Source organism: Haliotis rubra, unplaced genomic scaffold (genome assembly GCF_003918875.1).
Source record: "Haliotis rubra isolate DU_JTF1 unplaced genomic scaffold, ASM391887v1 Scf604, whole genome shotgun sequence".
Classification (NCBI taxonomy): Eukaryota; Metazoa; Mollusca; class Gastropoda; order Lepetellida; family Haliotidae; genus Haliotis; species Haliotis rubra.
The window spans coordinates 504,014-520,082 of record NW_025767307.1 but is presented as its reverse complement, the minus strand read 5'-3'; the positions used below and the strand labels follow the sequence as shown (position 1 = coordinate 520,082).

Below are 16,069 nucleotides of genomic sequence, written 5' to 3'. Positions count from 1 at the left end.
GTTGTACAAAACAAGCTGAATGGCGTCTAGACTGTACATAACAGGTTGAATGACGTCTAGGCTGTACAAAACAGGCTGAATGGCGTCTAGGCTGTACAAAACAGGCTGAATGGCGTCTAGGCTGTACAAAACAGGCTGAATGGCGTCTAGGCTGTACAAAACAGGCTGAATGGCGTCTAGGCTGTACATAACAGGCTGAATGGCGTCTAGGCTGTACACAAACAGGCTGAATGGCGTCTAGGCTGTAACATAAAAACAGGCTGAATGGCGTCTAGGCTGTACAAAAACAGGCTGAATGTACAAAACAGGCTTTGGCGTCTAGGCTGTACATAACTGTCGCCCAGGCTGTACAAAACAGGCTGACTGGCGTCTTAGGCTGTACAAAACAGGCTGAATGGCGTCTAGGGCTGTACAAAACAGGCTGAATGGCGTCTAGGCTGTACAAAACAGGCTGAATGGCGTCTAGGCTGTACAAAACAGGCTGAATGGCGTCTAGGCTGTACAAAACAGGCTGAATGGCGTCTAGGCTGTACAAAACAGGCTGAATGACGTCTAGGCTGTACAAAACAGGCTGAATGGCGTCTAGGCTGTACAGGCTGAATGGCGTCTTAGGCTGTACAAAACAGGCTGAATGGCGTCTAGGCTGTACAAAACAGGCTGAATGGCGTCTAGGCTGTACAAAACAGGCTGAATGGCGTCTAGGCTGTACAAAACAGGCTGAATGGCGTCTAGGCTGTACAAAACAGGCTGAATGGCGTCTAGGCTGTACATAACAGGCTGAATGGCGTCTAGGCTGTACAAAACAGGCTGAATGGCGTCTAGGCTGTACAAAACAGGCTGAATGGCGTCTAGGCTGTACAAAACAGGCTGAATGGCGTCTAGGCTGTACAAAACAGGCTGAATGGCGTCTAGGCTGTACAAAACAGGCTGAATGGCGTCTAGGCTGTACAAAACAGGGCTGAATGGCGTCTAGGCGGGTCAGGCTGTACAAACAGGCTGAATGGCGTCTAGGCTGTACAAAACAGGCTGAATGGCGTCTAGGCTGTACAAAACAGGCTGAATGGCGTCTAGGCTGTACAAAACAGGCTGAATGGCGTCTAGGCTGCAAAACAGGCTGAATGGCGTGTAGGCTGTACAAAACAGGCTGAATGGCGTCTAGGCTGTACAAAACAGGCTGAATGGCGTCTGGGCTGTCAAAACAGGCTGTGACGTCTAGGCTGTACAAAACAGGCTGAATGGCGTCTAGGCTGTACAAAACGAATGGCTGAATGGCGTCTGTACATAACAGGCTGAATGGCGTCTAGGCTGTACAAAACAGGCTGAATGGCGTCTAGGCTGTACATAACAGGCTGAATGGCGTCTAGGCTGTACATAACAGGCTGAATGGCGTCTAGGCTGTACAAAACAGGCTGAATGGCGTCTAGGCTGTACATAACAGGCTGAATGGCGTCTAGGCTGTACATAACAGGCTGAATGGCGTCTAGGCTGTACATAACAGGCTGAACATAACAGGCGTCGTCTAGGCTGTACAGGCTGAACAGGCTGAATGGCGTCTGGGCTGTACACAAGGCTGTACTAGGCTGTACAAAACAGGCTGAATGGCGTCTAGGCTGTATATAACAGGCTGAATGGCGTCTAGGCTGTACAAAACAGGCTGAATGGCGTCTAGGCTGTACAAAACAGGCTGAATGACGTCTAGGCTGTACATAACAAGCTGAATGACGTGTAGGCTGTACATAACAGGCTGAATGGCGTCTAGGCTGTACATAACAGGCTGACTGGCGTCTAGGCTGTACATAACAGGCTGAATGGCGTCTAGGCTGTACATAACAGGCTGAATGGCGTCTGGCGTCCAGGCTGTACATAACTGTACATAACAAATCGACGTCTAGGCTGTACGCAACAGGCTGAATGGCGTTTAGGCTGTACAAAACAGGCTGAATGACGTCTAGGCTGTACATAACAGGCTGACCGGCGTCTAGGCTGTACAAAACAGGCTGAATGGCGTCTAGGTTGTACATGACAGGCTGACCGGCGTCTAGGCTGTACATAACAGGTTCAATGGCGTCTAGGCTGTACAAAACAGGCTGAATGGCGTCTAGGCTGTACAAAACAGGCTGAATGGCGTCTAGGCTGTACATAACAGGCTGAATGACGTCTAGGCTGTACATAACAGGCTGACTGGCGTCTAGGTTGTACATAACAGGCTGAATGGCGTCTAGGCTGTACAAAACAGGCGGAATGACGTCTAGGTTGTACATAACAGGTTGAATGGCGTCTAAGTTATACATATCAGACCGATTAGCGTCTAGGCTGTACATAACAGGCTGACTGGCGTCTAGGCTGTACATAACAGGCTGAATTGCGTCTAGGCTATACATAACAGGTTGAATGGCGTCTTGGTTGTACATAACAGGTTGAATGGCGTCCAGGTTGTACATAACAGGTTGAATGGCGTCTCGGCTGTACATAACAGGCTGGATGGCGTCTAGTCTCTACACGGCAACGCCCCAGAACCATCATTGTGGGGATATCAAACTTGGGTTGACACACTGTACTTTTAGGGAATCGAGCGAATGTAGTAACCGTCCCTTCTGTACCTTCAGCACCTTGTCTAGTTCTACACAGTTCAAATGAATGAATGACTGAATGAATGAATAAATGAATGAATGGATGGATGAATGAAAAAAAATATATTAAAATAATTAATAAATAAATAAATAATAAATAAATAAATAAATACGCAAATAAATAAATAACGGGTCCACAGGCGGGCAGTTGTCTAAGGCATTGCAATTTGCCTTGCGGAGTAACGTCCCACTGAGTGGTCGTAGATGTGGACTCCCCAAACACCAGCTCTATCTCGAAGGAATGAGCTGTTCCTGTCCATGCTGGGAATGGATTTGTAGAGATGCGATGATTGAAACCATACAGAAACGTGGGGTTGATCCTGGACAACACTGATCCAAATTCCACAACTGGACAATTGTAGAGGACGTCGCTCTGAAGATTGTTGACGACATCAAAGTAGTCGACGTTGCCAGGAGGCTGCAGACTTTTGTAGTAGATGCTCAGTGCTTCTTTAGCCTTATCACTCAAATCTTTTATAAATGTTGATTTTATCATCATTTCATATTCTGCGGAACTAAGAGTCAGATTTTGTGGCGGGGCTGTAAGATTTCTTAAGCCTGTCACTAAGTTCATCACAAACAATGTAGCTTCGTCTTTGTTAAAACCATGCAAAAGCTCGGTGTTCTTATATTCGCCTCGGGCCAGCAAAGTCTTGGGGTCATCAGGGAGGAAATATTTGTCAATGACTGGAGCAAATGCGATAAGGTTTCTGACGCTGAGAGTAAACTGAAGGTCCGCTATTGATTGAGCATCAGCAAATTTCAAACACTCATAGATATCAACATCGGAATGAGTAGGGCACTTGAGCTTCTCAGCAAGCTTTATTGTGATATCTTTACTTGTGTGCGCATCTAGGTATGTAAACGATTCTGTCATTGGTCCACTCTCCATGATTGCTCTGTCAAACGTATCTCTTGACAAGGGAGAAAATATATGAAGACCAACAGAAAGAGCTCCAGCACTCTCCCCAAATATGGTAATTCGATTAGGATCTCCACCAAAATTGGCAACATTTGTCTTGACCCATTTGAATGCCATTCTTTGGTCCATCAAACCCATGTTGCCAGGCACAGTTTCCGGGCCCAGATAAGCAAAACCTAGGGGTCCAAGTCTGTAGTTGATGGTCACCACGATAACGTTATGCTCCACAGCAAGAACTGCGCCGTCATAAAGAGGCATCTGACCAGAACCAAACCAAAATCCACCACCATATACCCAGATCATTACTGAAAGGTTACCAGTGTTGTTTGTTGGTGTCCAGATCGACAGGTGCAGGCAGTCCTCGCTGTAGTCATCAGGGATCTGCTTGAAACTTTCTGTAAAGAATGGTATTTTTGGCTGGATACAGGATGGTCCGGGAACTTGGGCGTATGTGATTCCCGAGTTGTTCGCCTCGAAAGCAACGGGATGCTTGAAGCGCAGATCTCCAACAGGCGGTTTGGCAAAACGTACTCCATGATACACGTCAACAGACTTTCCAAGGACTGACAGGCAGTTTCCTCGGAGTCGTCCACTGGTAGTTGAAACATCTTGCGTCAACGACAGTGATGACATGGACAGGATGATTGCGACGCCCATCATTATCTTTGATCTCACCATTCTGAAATCAGAAACATTTCAAGATGAATGGCACACCTTGCATTGTCTTCTATCGCATCATCACGAGAGCAAATACATTTTCTTGAGACGGCATGTTTCCGCTTCTGTTGCAAGAAACAAAGGAGACAGAGAATTTTTTCTCGACATGAAAATATGAAGATGCAAATGTGTTTTCACGGTTCAAAAGTTTGGTAGGCTCAAACTGCCACTTCTCTAACCTCATCTGGCATTAATTCCTGACTTAAGGTTTCGGATGTTTTAATACAAAATACAAACACAATTTATTCCAGCCGTTGTGTTCAACTTTGTTGTGTTATTTTATTTCGTTTTTTAAGCTGAATCACTGGTAGACAGGTAGAATAAGTGTGTCCAGCTGATTGTGGTTCCGACTAAGTTTCGTTTCAGATTTCAGATTTACATTATTATCCACAGTTCCATCTCATGTAAGACGGAATAAGATGGAATTACAATAAAGTGTTGATTTGTTGATCTGGTTTATGTTGTTTGTTTGTTTGTTGTTGCTGTTTTGCGCCTCCATAAAAGATTCAGAAAATTCGATAACTCTGAAAATCAGACCCTGTGAGTTAGTGAGTTTAGTTTTACGCCGCTTTTAGCAATATTCCAGCAATATCACGTCGGGAGACACCAGAAATTGGCTTCACACATTGTACCCGTGTGGGGAATCGATACCCACCTGGAAAATCAGAAATATGCAGAGCACACAGAAGCACGGTTAGCTTGGTGTCGGTGTCCCTGTATAATGACGACATAGGAGAGGCCAACTGGTCGGATTACTTTTGTACCTGACTTGGGCCACAGAAACACTGCATATGTAGTTCGTAATATATTGACTGGATAGGAATATCATTACTGTTGGCGGATGGTACACGAGATATTGACATTATCTCCGTTATTAATGTTTATGCCTTGAGGATTGTATGCCTGAATCTTGAGATCATACGGCCATAGTGGGTGAGTGAGTGAGTGAGTAAGTGGAATTTGGATTTACACCGCATTTAGTAATATTCCAGTAATATCACGGTCGGGGTCATCAGAAATGGGCTTCATACATTGTAACCATGTGAAGAATCAAACCCGGGTCGTTGGCGTAACGAGCTAACGCTTTAACCACGAGGTTACCCCGCCACTGTTCAGTACAATATGAGTCATTTTTGTGGTGATTGCTTCTCTCAACACATTTTCGTTCCTTTTGTGTGTGTGTGTGTGTGTTTATATATATTCCATTTAAATATTCAATGAACCACTGACATACAAACACGCACGCACGCATACATACATCACACATAAATACACACAGCACACTGCACGTACACACACATGCACAATGCACACCGATACATACACGCGCGCGGGCGCGCACGCACGCACGCGCACACACATGCAGCGACATAATTCACACACAAACATTCATTTGGCTCTCTGTCAAGAAAACTGTCACAAATAATGTTTCTATGGGTGTTTTTGCACTCAGAAATATTCCAGCTACGACCTGTAAATGCGGTCACGACCAGTTAGCAACAGCATAATCCTCGATTGGGATACGATCACATGTGTCAACCAAGTCAGCGAGCCTGAGCAACTGATCCCGTTAGTCGCCTCTTACGACAAGCATGGATTGCTGAAGACACATTCTTATCCAGATCTTCACGGGTTATCGCTTTGTATGAACAAAGCATGAACAAAATACTCTCCATAAATACAGCATATGTAAAATGATCGCAATTATGCCTCCATGTCCGCAGTGATGTCACCTTGAACCAATTCTATCTCACGGAAAAAAGGAACAATTGACTTAATATCTCTAACACGTGTAACTGTCTTACCTGGTATGCTCCTTACGACCAGAAAGGGCTAAAACTGACAGCATATATTCACACACAAGAGCACTTGTACTGGAAAACGCCTTTTCCACTCAACACCTGAGCCCTATTGTAGCCAACGAATACCAACTGACAGAGAGTTGAAGTTTCAAGGTTTTTTCTGTGCGTGTTGTTTAAGTGGTTGGAACGAACACCAATCAAACTAGCTCAGGTTAGGCCACATGGATGTTTGAGCAGCCCCACAGGGTAAACATTCTATCTGGTGAATAGTGTACCCCGGGAGAGGATGTAAGGATATCTCTGTCAAGATGGGGTTAAGCTTCTAAGAGGAAAGAAAGGATCAGCCAATACCCTGATCTCAGAGTGTGACCTTATTTGATTTTGAGATTGTTAGTGGAAAGAGGTAAATTTCGCAACACCGAAAATATGAGTGAGCGAGTGAGTTTACTTTTACACCGCTCGATATAAGCAATTGGGATATAAAGTTGCAAAGTTCCCTCAAGGATCCACATAACGCCTGTTCTTAAGTCTCTTCACTGGCTACCAATCAGAGCCAGATTTGAATTCAAGGTCCTGAGTCTTGCCTACCAGTGTTACCATCATACGACTCCAGGCGACCTTGTTGAGCTAGTCACCAAGCACAATCCTTCCAGAATATTTAGATCGGCAGATCAACACCCTCTCACCATTCCCAGACAAAAAATCAGGGCATTTGGTTTTCGCTCATTCAGCTATGGTGCTTCACAGCTGTGGAATCATCTCCCCGCTGAATGTTTCCCTCTTTTGAATCAATTAAAAGTTCACTGGAAACCCATCTTTTCAAAAATATTACAACATATAACTGAATATTCCTGATATTTTTACCCTTGTTCTAACATAAACTTTGTAAATATTTGCTTTTATTTCATTCTACATAGCGCTTTGAGCATGCTTTTTATGTGGATTTTAACGCATTACAAATACAAATATTATTATGTTTTACAGATTAAGATCAAAATGCAACAGAGATAGTTTGGGTGATCTTGACACAGTCAGGCTGGTAAGGCTCATTATCAACTCAGGGACCTGGCCCCTTCTACACGCAGTCCACACAGCGAAGGGGACTTCTCCCAGGAAACGCTGCCTAGTCGAACCCACCAAGAACTTTCCGGAGAATATGTAGACTCCCTAACATTGCAGCCTTCTGAATTAGTGTCAAAAGATCAAGTGGTACCAAACCAAGGGCACCGAGAACAATGGGGAGTCTAACGACAGTGTACTTAGAATGCAAGCGAGACATTTCAAAGGCGAGCATGCTTTTCTTGAATTTTGCCAAACACGTTGCTTTCAAAAAGGACAAGATCAGGTTTGTTGGTTTGAATTCTTCTGAGGCAGTATATGAGCCTATTCTAAGAAGATTAAAGCTGGCATTTACAATGGACATGTTCAGGGTCGTATCATGGATGGACCTCAGAGTCAAAGCCACAGGCATGGCGAAGACTGCAGTTAACACAATTGGCCATGCTATCATGTTGATTAAGGTATGCTCTTTGTGCCAAGGAGGGACATCCACTGACAAGGTGTTGGACAGTTTCTGTAAATTCATTGCAAAGTCGACATTTCATGTCAGTATTTTCTTTTAGAATCCCTTTCTCGACCTCTTCTGCCCTCTATAAATTACATCATTGGAAGAGCAGTAAGATGACATGAGGTTTGTCAAACACCTTTTGAATATTTTATTTTGTGTATTGAAAACTGTGACACGGCGGAAGTTTTGGGGATCAGCCAAGTCTCTTTTTTTGGGAAGGAGAATTGTGCGACCTTTGCACATCAAAGGTAATCATAATCATTCACCCATGGTGCTTCAAGATTAAAGTCGCCAGGTACAGACCAGGGGCCCGTTTCACAAAGCCCTCTTGCCGGTACGACCTCGTAAAGCAGGTCGTAGACCACCTCTTACTTTTTCACCCCGTTTCACAAAGACCTCGTATATTTACACTGTGCCGTAAACAGCCCAAAATTTAGGACCCCGATTGACTTGTCGTAAATGCTTTCTAGGGGGTCGTAAACACTACAGAGATGGCGTCAACGATTATGCTGAGATCTGCAAGTGATTAAAACGCACAAACAAAGAAGACCTAGAATATTTTGAGACAGGTTGAACGTGCTCGACTCTCTGGATGATGTTGACATGATGTCGAGATATAGATTTCCTAGGCATGATATTTTCTAACTGTGCAGAATGTTAGAGCCCCAACTGAACAAACCTACACGACGCTGACATATGCTCTTCCGACCTCCTTGCAAGTGTTGTGTGCACTGAGGTATTTGGCAAAAGGGGCTTTCCACAGTGAAATCGGGGATCTCCATGGAGTTTCCCGAGCTTGTGTGTCAAGAATACTCTGCGACAAAACTAGTGCTCTGGCCGAGTCTCTGGACTTGATTAAATTCCCCACCGAAACTCGATCGGTCATGGAAGAATTCCATGACATATGCGGGTTTCCCCGTGTAATAGGATATGTCGATGGCACACTTATCCCCATACAGGCCCCAAAGAAGGACGAAGTGGCATATATAAGCAGAAAGGGATATCAACGTGCAAGCAGTGTGTAACGCCAAAATGAGGTATGTTTACTTCCTTGTGACCTTCACCTTTTCGTTTCCTGCATGGTTCGTTTCGTACCGAAAATAATTTCGTATTATGGGTATATTACATAAAATCTAAGTATTCGAGAAAAACTGAAATTATGACAAAAGATAACATTTACAAAATTGCTGTTCCGCTGAACGTCCTGACACGAAAATAAAACCAATATTTCCTGTCATGACATAGATTTGCTATAGTCTGCATGCATATCAATTTTGTATCAGTTGTGCAAATGTTCCATAGATTAAAATGATTTATCCATTGTCATCCTGTGGCCTGGATCAACCCATGACTCGCATATATTCAACAACTCAGAGATAAAGAATTTAGGAATCTAAACAGAAGGGGTGGCTGCTTGGTGACTCAGGGTAGGTATTAATTAATTTAAGTTTTGTCAATACGTAAAATGTATTGTTTGAAGTAATAAATTGAATTTTACATTTCAATTGTAATTCCACATAAATACATCAGTTGCTATTCTATCTGTTTAAAATCACCATATTCCCCTGTCTCTGTTTTGTGAGTTTGATTTTGCTGATATGGTATGCTTAAGGCTATGTTTTGTGTGTTTGGGTTTCCATATATGGTGTGCTCAATAAGTCTTTTGTGTTTTTAAATATAATATTTATGTTTGACAGGTATGCCTGTAAGTCATATCTGCTCCCCCCACTGTCATCTCCCAATACAGCCAGTGAGGAGAGGTACAACAGAGCTCACTGTGGGACCTGCAATGTTATAGAGAGGGCCTTTGGAGTTTGTAAATCCAGATTCAGGTGCTTGAACAAAACAATTATCATTACAAACAATTAAGTTGTCTCTTGGCAAATACAGTAGCATTGGTTGCATTGAACAGTAATTTTTCTATATTAAATAATTATGTATTATATAGTATTGATTTTGTTTACATTTTCAGAGAGCTGCAATGACAAATAAAATAAATCATGAAATCATGATGTTTTTTGCTAATTGCCTTTTTAGCAGTTTGCACAAATATACATGTCCATGAACACAGTGATTGCATAATCATTTAATTCATGTCACATATATCACCTATGCCTAGTTGGCTTGAATAGTTACATGTACTGTATATATCTGGGTATTTACTAGCATAACAAAAATACATTGTAGTATGTGTAAAACTAGTTTGACACTGGATTAGTTATTTAGCTTCTGTGCAAGTTTGTTCCAGGTGCCTCCACAAGCCCAGAGGCTGCTTACTGTTCCAGCTTGAGCGATGCATTAATGTGCTTCCAGCTACATATCCTCGCCATCTATGAGCCTGAAGCTGCCCCAGCCCACAGAGAACTACCCCCAGAGGAGGGTGAGGGTCAGGGAGGCAGAGACAGAGAAGACAACAATCACTGTGCTACACAAGATAGTAAGTAATATTCCAGTTGAAGACTCAATAGATTATCACGATGCGGTCTGTTCCACTTAACTCCTTGTTTATATCGTTTTCGTGTAACTTGTCACTGATTTTAAAACATTTAGTTCTGTCTTACAAGATTTATTATCCCTAAATGGAACTATAAGAAATAACAACACAATAATCAGTTTGAGATTATTTGAGACTTTATGCATCCACAAGATCAATCAATATAAATTGTAAATCTTCCACAAGAATAACTGTGCAAGAAGGAAATAAATATGTAATTAGCTTGGAGATAGTGCTCAAGCCTGTATGCCAGTGGTAATACAAATATATAGATACACATTTACAGAACACATTTAGACTTTATTATTACTAATTCTCTCTAGTACAGAAAGTGTCAACATTTTTATTGTATTTTTTTACTCATTGCAGCAGGGTTTCAAGAATAATTTATATGCCAATGTAAATAGAAAATTCAAATGGAAAGTTACCTTATGGTGGAGTATAAGAATTTATTAACTGGGAATTAACTAATATTTAAGAACATTGCATTTGACAAAAAAATACCCCAAAAATCCAGGTACTGTGATATAAGAATATGCACACAATAGTGAAAAATGTACATGTACCTGACAAAATAATTTCCTCAATCAAATGTAATTATTGGAGAGAGACAGTACTCTTTTGATCGTTTATACTCAAAACAATTTTCTCCATATTGAGGAGTTCTCTCTGAATTGCTGTCAGAAGTTGCAACTGACCAAGGATGTCCTCCAAGATTTTAATCTTTTTTTCTCATTTTGTGAGAGAGTTTTGTACATGTCACTTGTAGACTCTGAAGAAAGGAAATCAAATATTTATTGCAAACATTTCATATTAAAAACCAATGTTATCCATCCAGATTAAATACTACATCATCTAAATATAGAATTAGTTTGAAGATTACCATCTTTCCTGACTATGGCTGACATTTTATCATATTCATGTCAATGTATGGCAATACTAAAAGTATGCTTACCTTCAATCACAGTCACTGGTCTTTTCTTGGATCCTCTTGCTTTCCCACTCACTAAACAATGGAAATATGAGTTACTCTGAAGGTTTTGATTTTGATTTTTATGAACCAATGGCGCACATCATTTTGTCTTTGCAGATATGACTCACTTTTAACTTATTAAATTGCTAAATGTACATGATAATGCCAGCCAACTAAACAGTTTGATTTTTCAAAAAAATTCTCTTCCAAAAATAATTAGTACTGTGTGGTACAAGTTGTGATCATAAATATTTAATACATATATTATAAAAAGTTAATTTGTTTCCTGACCCCTTGATTTCTTCCTTGATTTCAGATGACTGTTGTGTTGCATAAGGGTTGAAGAAATCCGCAATATCTGAATATGAAATTAGGAAGCAATGAATTTGCAGCCTAGCTATCTGAATTCACATACATGAAATTTAAAAATTGGAAATGATCAAAGATAGAATACATTTAAAAAGGTTATACTTTGAATAAAATTCTATTTCAAAATAATTGACTCACTCTACCTATTAATCTACAGTTGCCAATAAATGCATGATTGTTGTATCCTTTAATCATCATTTTTGCTGAGAGTTGATTACCATCACTGTCTTTGCTGCAGCCAGGTGTTGGCTCTGCCTCACAGGCCAGGGTAGGTTCAGCTGGTGTGTACTCTTCAATAGCTGCCACTGCCACTACAGTACCGGTATTTGAAAGATAAATATATGTATAGGAGCTTTATCTCCATATAATTACATCATTTAATCAATTTCCTGAAAAATAAAGGTATAATAATTACATTGAATTTAATCAAAATATCCTTACCATTTTGTCAATGTCTCCTGAGCGGTCCGTCAATAAATGTCAAAGCTACAATTGCAACCAATTTTATATTTTGAGAAACTCAATGTTTTGTGTGTGTGTTTTTTTGGGTTTTTTGGTGTTTGGGGGTTTTTTTAAATTACTTTGTATGACATTTTGTATATTTTTATTCGACTATACTCACTAGGTGTTTTCTTGCCACCCGGAATCCCCTCAATAAGGCAGGATGGGATCAGCTGCAGAACCTGTAACAAAATTCATAATATTTTTGAAACAAATGACATTCACTTATAATTGCATATATTTCGCAATACCTTAATTAGGCACGGGTTTACCTCGTAAAAAATATATCTTCACATACTCTATTTTCTAAGGAAGACAACTCCTCGGGTGGTGGATCTCCGCCTGTTTTTGACATGCTGCCCCTTTATTGCTTGCCCCTTTTAGTCGGTCCATTTTTTTTTCTGTTTTCGTCCTCATTTCTCACTGTCTTGCTGACGGAGTTTACTCTGTGAAAATTGAATGATTTAGTACACAGAATTAATATCGAGATAATTTTCAGTTTTGCCATGTTGAAATTTAATTTCGGTCGACAGGTAAACTGAGTAATTAGGGCATATAATGATACCTTGCTTGAGAAATGCATATTAATATTTTAGTAACGCTTCAAAGTTCGAAAACAAGTGCGGTGCGTAAAATCTCTTACTTGTTTGTGATGTCCATCCAACTTTTTTTCTTCAGGTTGTTTGTGATTGTGTTGGTCAGTGTCGAAGTGTTGATATTTATATTGGCCTCAATGCCAGAACTCATCACGTCTAATTCTGTGGATGAGAAGTTTGGTTTCTTCGTTTTCTCATTGGACTCCATTTTCCAGTAGCTTATCGTCTGTGGGTGATACTAAGGTAAGTAACTCGAACTTCACAGCGATCATAGTTTTTTTTCTCGCAGCTATTGCTAGTTCGAATCCGTCATATTCTCATTGTATTTTATCTTGTAATTTTCAATGGAATTTAGTCAGTGAATCCAAAATAATTCATCGATTGATTTTGTTACGATAAGATAACCTGTACTTTCAATTTTTGAAATACTTTGGGAATAAGAAGATAGGCAGGTGCCCGTTCGGTCTCGATTTATGCGTTGCTATGCAACAAAGTACCTCTTATATAATGTACGACATCGATTTAGGACCCCGTCGTACGACATGGATACGACGTCTTTGTGAAACGGTCGTAAAGGAGGTCGGAAGAGGGTCGTAAACAAGGTCGTATGGGCTACGACCTCCTAAATTTAGGAGGCTTTTGTGAAATGCAGGCCAGAACGGTTTCGAGAACCTTTCCATGGCATCCATGGGAGGCGGCTTATCATGTTCACGATCACCCTTTGTTTTGAGTTGCCTGTGAAAATGCTTCTCATTGTTTCTCAAGAGTTTATTTTGTTTGGTAGGTCTCTGTCCAAACCCATAATTTTGCCTTATTGGAATCAACAATTTGAAGAAGTACCTTTTCTTTCATTGTCTTGTATTGAATTTTATTTTTATTCAAATTGACTTTGTCTTTTAGACATTGGGTTCCCTGAAGATCTCATTTTAAGGCACAGCTCTTTCCAGGAAAATTTTGTTTCTTCTAGTTTCATTAAGTTTAACTAGAAATCGGTTGTTGTTGTTTGTTGTTTTTTGTTCTTTGTGCTTTTTGTGTTTGTTTTTTTGTTTGTTTGGGTTTTTTTGTTATTCGTCACAAGATGCTCTTTCTTTGGAAACTGGGTGAAGTTGCTCCAAAGTTCGAGCCGCAGCATAGACACAAAAACTATCTTCATTTAATGAACAGTCCACAGAAAGTTTTAGAGAAATCGCTTCATAAAGTAAATCAATTTCATTTTTGGAAAGTGACACGTTTAGTTGTTTAAATGGCCTCCGTTTCTCTAAGGGTTAATAACAAATTTAAACGAAATGTGAACAGAAATATCTGCAACTGAGGAACAAGAAGAGAGAGGGTCAGAAACTTCGGGGCCAATTGGCTCTATGCCGGAAAAATTTGTACGAGGAGGGGGAAAAAGGCTGACGCGGACGTCCATTGAAGTTTTGGGTCTGCTGACACTTGAGAATTCTGCCCATGCAAATGTTCCCCACCTGTACCTGATGTGGGTTCAACTGGCTCAAGGGCGCATGTTCTTAAGCCGCCGGAGTTGGACTCGGAGATCAGGTAAGCATCACTGGTATGACATTGTCCCAGTGCAGCTTAAGCGACTTGCCATTGATGCGTGGATTTTAGGCCATCCTGTCGCTTTTGCACACTCCAGTAGTATGGTTTTAAGATTTTTTGACCAAGACATTCCTGGTCGGGTTCTGTGCCTTCCCCTATGGCAAGTCCCATCTCCAGTATGACTGGTGGCATTACCGGAGGAAGGCTGACTGGGCTACGGAAATGAGTTAGAGGTGTTTTCTTGGGTGGCTGTTTGCAACCGAGAAGTTAATCAGCTGATCAGCCCTAATTGGGTGATGTAGGTTTAGTTTTGGGGATATATATCCCCTACCTAGGCCCACCACGGGGAGGCGTGCATCATTATTATGAAATATTCTTCTACAAAATTACGACATTAGGAAAAGCAGTTTCTTAGGAAAGAGACACTGAAAAACACAGTGACTCAATGCTCTTCACAGTCGGTTCTACGCAATCGTATAATGATACCTAAACTTGGCCAAGGTTTTTACTTCGAGACAACCTTGAGTTCGACAAACCTAAAACACAACGGTGTGTGACTGTATTTAAGTTTCTCAAACTCAAGAATAGCATGGTTTAAGAACATATGATCGTACTTATTGCCCACACAGATCGTGGAAACATATATGTTATTGTCACCGTGAGAAATGACCCTGGTTATAATGCCGCCATGAATATAATGCCATGTTTTTGTGCCAGACCAGCTTTCCTGTCCTTATAATATCCTGATTATAATGCCAATCTGGATATAATGCCATTTGCCAATGTTGTATTTTTTAAGTAAAGTCTTTTTTTCCACTGGTTATAATGTCAATTACACTGGCTGCATGTAGTATATATACCCTAAATGGTTAAGGGTGGGTGCGTGGGTCGATGGGTTTGTGTGTGTGTGAGTGAGTGAGTGAGTGAGTAAATATGTTGTAGCCCAAGGTATTTTCCTGTTATGTTGCTTGAAATATTGATAAAAATATTTGATTAAAGATTGTCTTTCTGATCTATTCACAGTTAATTAAATTTAATTTAATTTTGCTATTAGCTGATACTTGATTGGTTGCAGGCTTAAGTTGCACACAGCCACGTCACGGCTTTAAAGTCTGCACCCATCAATCCAGTGATTGACTTCATGAAAGTCTACTTACGCAACTGAGACACTGTATATCTCCGTCTTGTTATAGTGCAACATCATCAGTTATGACTGTTACACCGCTTCCGTGGTGTAGTGGTTAGAGCGTCCGCCCGGAGAGTGGAAGGTCGCGGGTTCGATCCCCGACCCCGTCATACCAAAAGACCTTAAAATATGGTACTTGTTGGTCCCTGCCTGACGCTCGGCATTAATGGGTACAACAAGGACTGGTCGGCTCGGAGTCAGTATAATGTGTCTGAGTGGGGTATTCATGCTTCACTGCGGCATGGTATCTCAGTGGGCTAGCACTATAAAACCAGCTTAAGTCTGGGCTGATACAAGCAGCCGCAAATACACATACACACGCATGCACGTCGTCATATGAGCGAAATATTCTCAAGCACGACGTTAAACCCACTTTCACCTCACTTCACCTCATACATAGTACCTGTGGATGCAACTGTGGTGTGCTATATTTAGACAGAGGTCTAGAGGCTTCCACCGTGGTCTGAGACACATAATGATATAAGATGATCTGGATAGGGATACAAAGGAATTACTCCAGAAACATCTGCCGGAGAAAGGGAACTAGCTATTATTACCTCTCATCTCATATTACAAGTGCCACAAGAATACTATCGCTTTGTGTGATCACTCCCTTCTCCGGGAGAGGTGGAGTAGCCCTGTGGTGATACATGTCTGGAGTAACATATACTCTATTGAAATATGTCCAGTTTATTATAAAACTATATATTTATTAAAGATATGAAAAAAGCAGTACATTGACACCTCGAAATTTAACACTTGAGAGAGTTAGC

General features: G+C 41.1%; 1 protein-coding gene across 1 annotated transcript; it reads right to left on the bottom strand.

The window, feature by feature from the left end:
• Nucleotides 1–582: 582 nt before the first annotated feature.
• LOC124255637 (cholinesterase 1-like) lies at nt 583–4,185 on the bottom strand. The gene is made up of 3 exons (XM_046689534.1): nt 2,822–4,185; nt 1,900–2,223; nt 583–913 (listed from the first exon to the last, which is right to left on the bottom strand). Exons 1-3 carry the CDS (start codon nt 4,183–4,185, stop codon nt 583–585), a joined length of 2,019 nt encoding a protein of 672 aa, XP_046545490.1.
• Between the last annotated feature and the right edge of the window lie 11,884 nt (nt 4,186–16,069).